At 42.4% G+C, this 767-nt stretch overlaps 1 protein-coding gene across 1 annotated transcript in view; it reads left to right on the plus strand.

Annotated features, from left to right (window-relative positions):
- Positions 1-188: 188 nt before the first annotated feature.
- Positions 189-767, plus strand: part of LOC107575711 (serine/threonine-protein kinase DCLK1-like) — a gene marked incomplete at its 5' end in the record, with an annotated part of 1,925 nt that continues 1,346 nt past the window's right edge. The window contains 3 exons of the mRNA XM_016262057.1: positions 189-276; positions 367-536; positions 643-762. Coding sequence (XP_016117543.1) covers positions 189-276; positions 367-536; positions 643-762 — 378 coding nt within the window. The remainder of the gene's footprint in view (positions 277-366; positions 537-642; positions 763-767) is intronic.

The following is a 767-nucleotide window of genomic DNA, read 5'->3' on the forward strand; positions in this document are numbered from 1 at the left end:
TTAGTTTGCCCTTTATACTGTAGGTTATTCTTTCCAATACAATATGATATGCCAGATCTTTCAACAAAATTGATGGTTTATATAATAACTTGTTTAACAATATTTCAAAAGACAATGACAAAATGAGTTAGTCTTCTCACTAACCCCCCAAAAAAAGTTGTAAAATGGCCCTTCAATTTCCCTGACAGGGCTCTCAGCACAGTGGCTCCTCCCTCTCTCTGGCCTCCACCAAGGTGTGCAGCTCCATGGATGAGGGCGATGGGCCGGGCAGTGAAGGTGAGGAACCCTGGGAAACTCTGATGAAAGTTTATCATTATTGTTTTATCATCTTCATCTGAATGATACATTCCAAATCTTTTCTTCTAGCTGAGCTGATGGAGGATTGTCCTCAGGTTCCTGCTTCCATAGCCGAGAGGTACAAGGTGGGACGAATGATTGGCGATGGGAACTTCGCTGTGGTCCGAGAGTGTGTGGAGAGATCCACAGGCCGAGAGTACGCTCTGAAGATCATTAACAAGAGCAAATGCAGAGGGAAGGTAAGACGTTTTCTAAAAAAATCCTATTCAGTGACGACAATGCACTTTTTTGATATCACACAAAATAATGATGCAAGATCATCTGTGTTACATCTGTGGCTCACAGGAACACATGATCCAGAATGAGGTGTCCATTCTTCGGAGAGTGAAGCATCCTAATATTGTTCTGCTGATTGAAGAAATGGACACATATAGTGAACTCTACATGGTCATGGAGCTTGTCAAGGTGAA

This window comes from Sinocyclocheilus grahami, unplaced genomic scaffold, assembly GCF_001515645.1.
Source record: "Sinocyclocheilus grahami isolate Dianchi unplaced genomic scaffold, SAMN03320097.WGS_v1.1 scaffold2832.1, whole genome shotgun sequence".
NCBI lineage: Eukaryota > Metazoa > Chordata > Actinopteri > Cypriniformes > Cyprinidae > Sinocyclocheilus > Sinocyclocheilus grahami.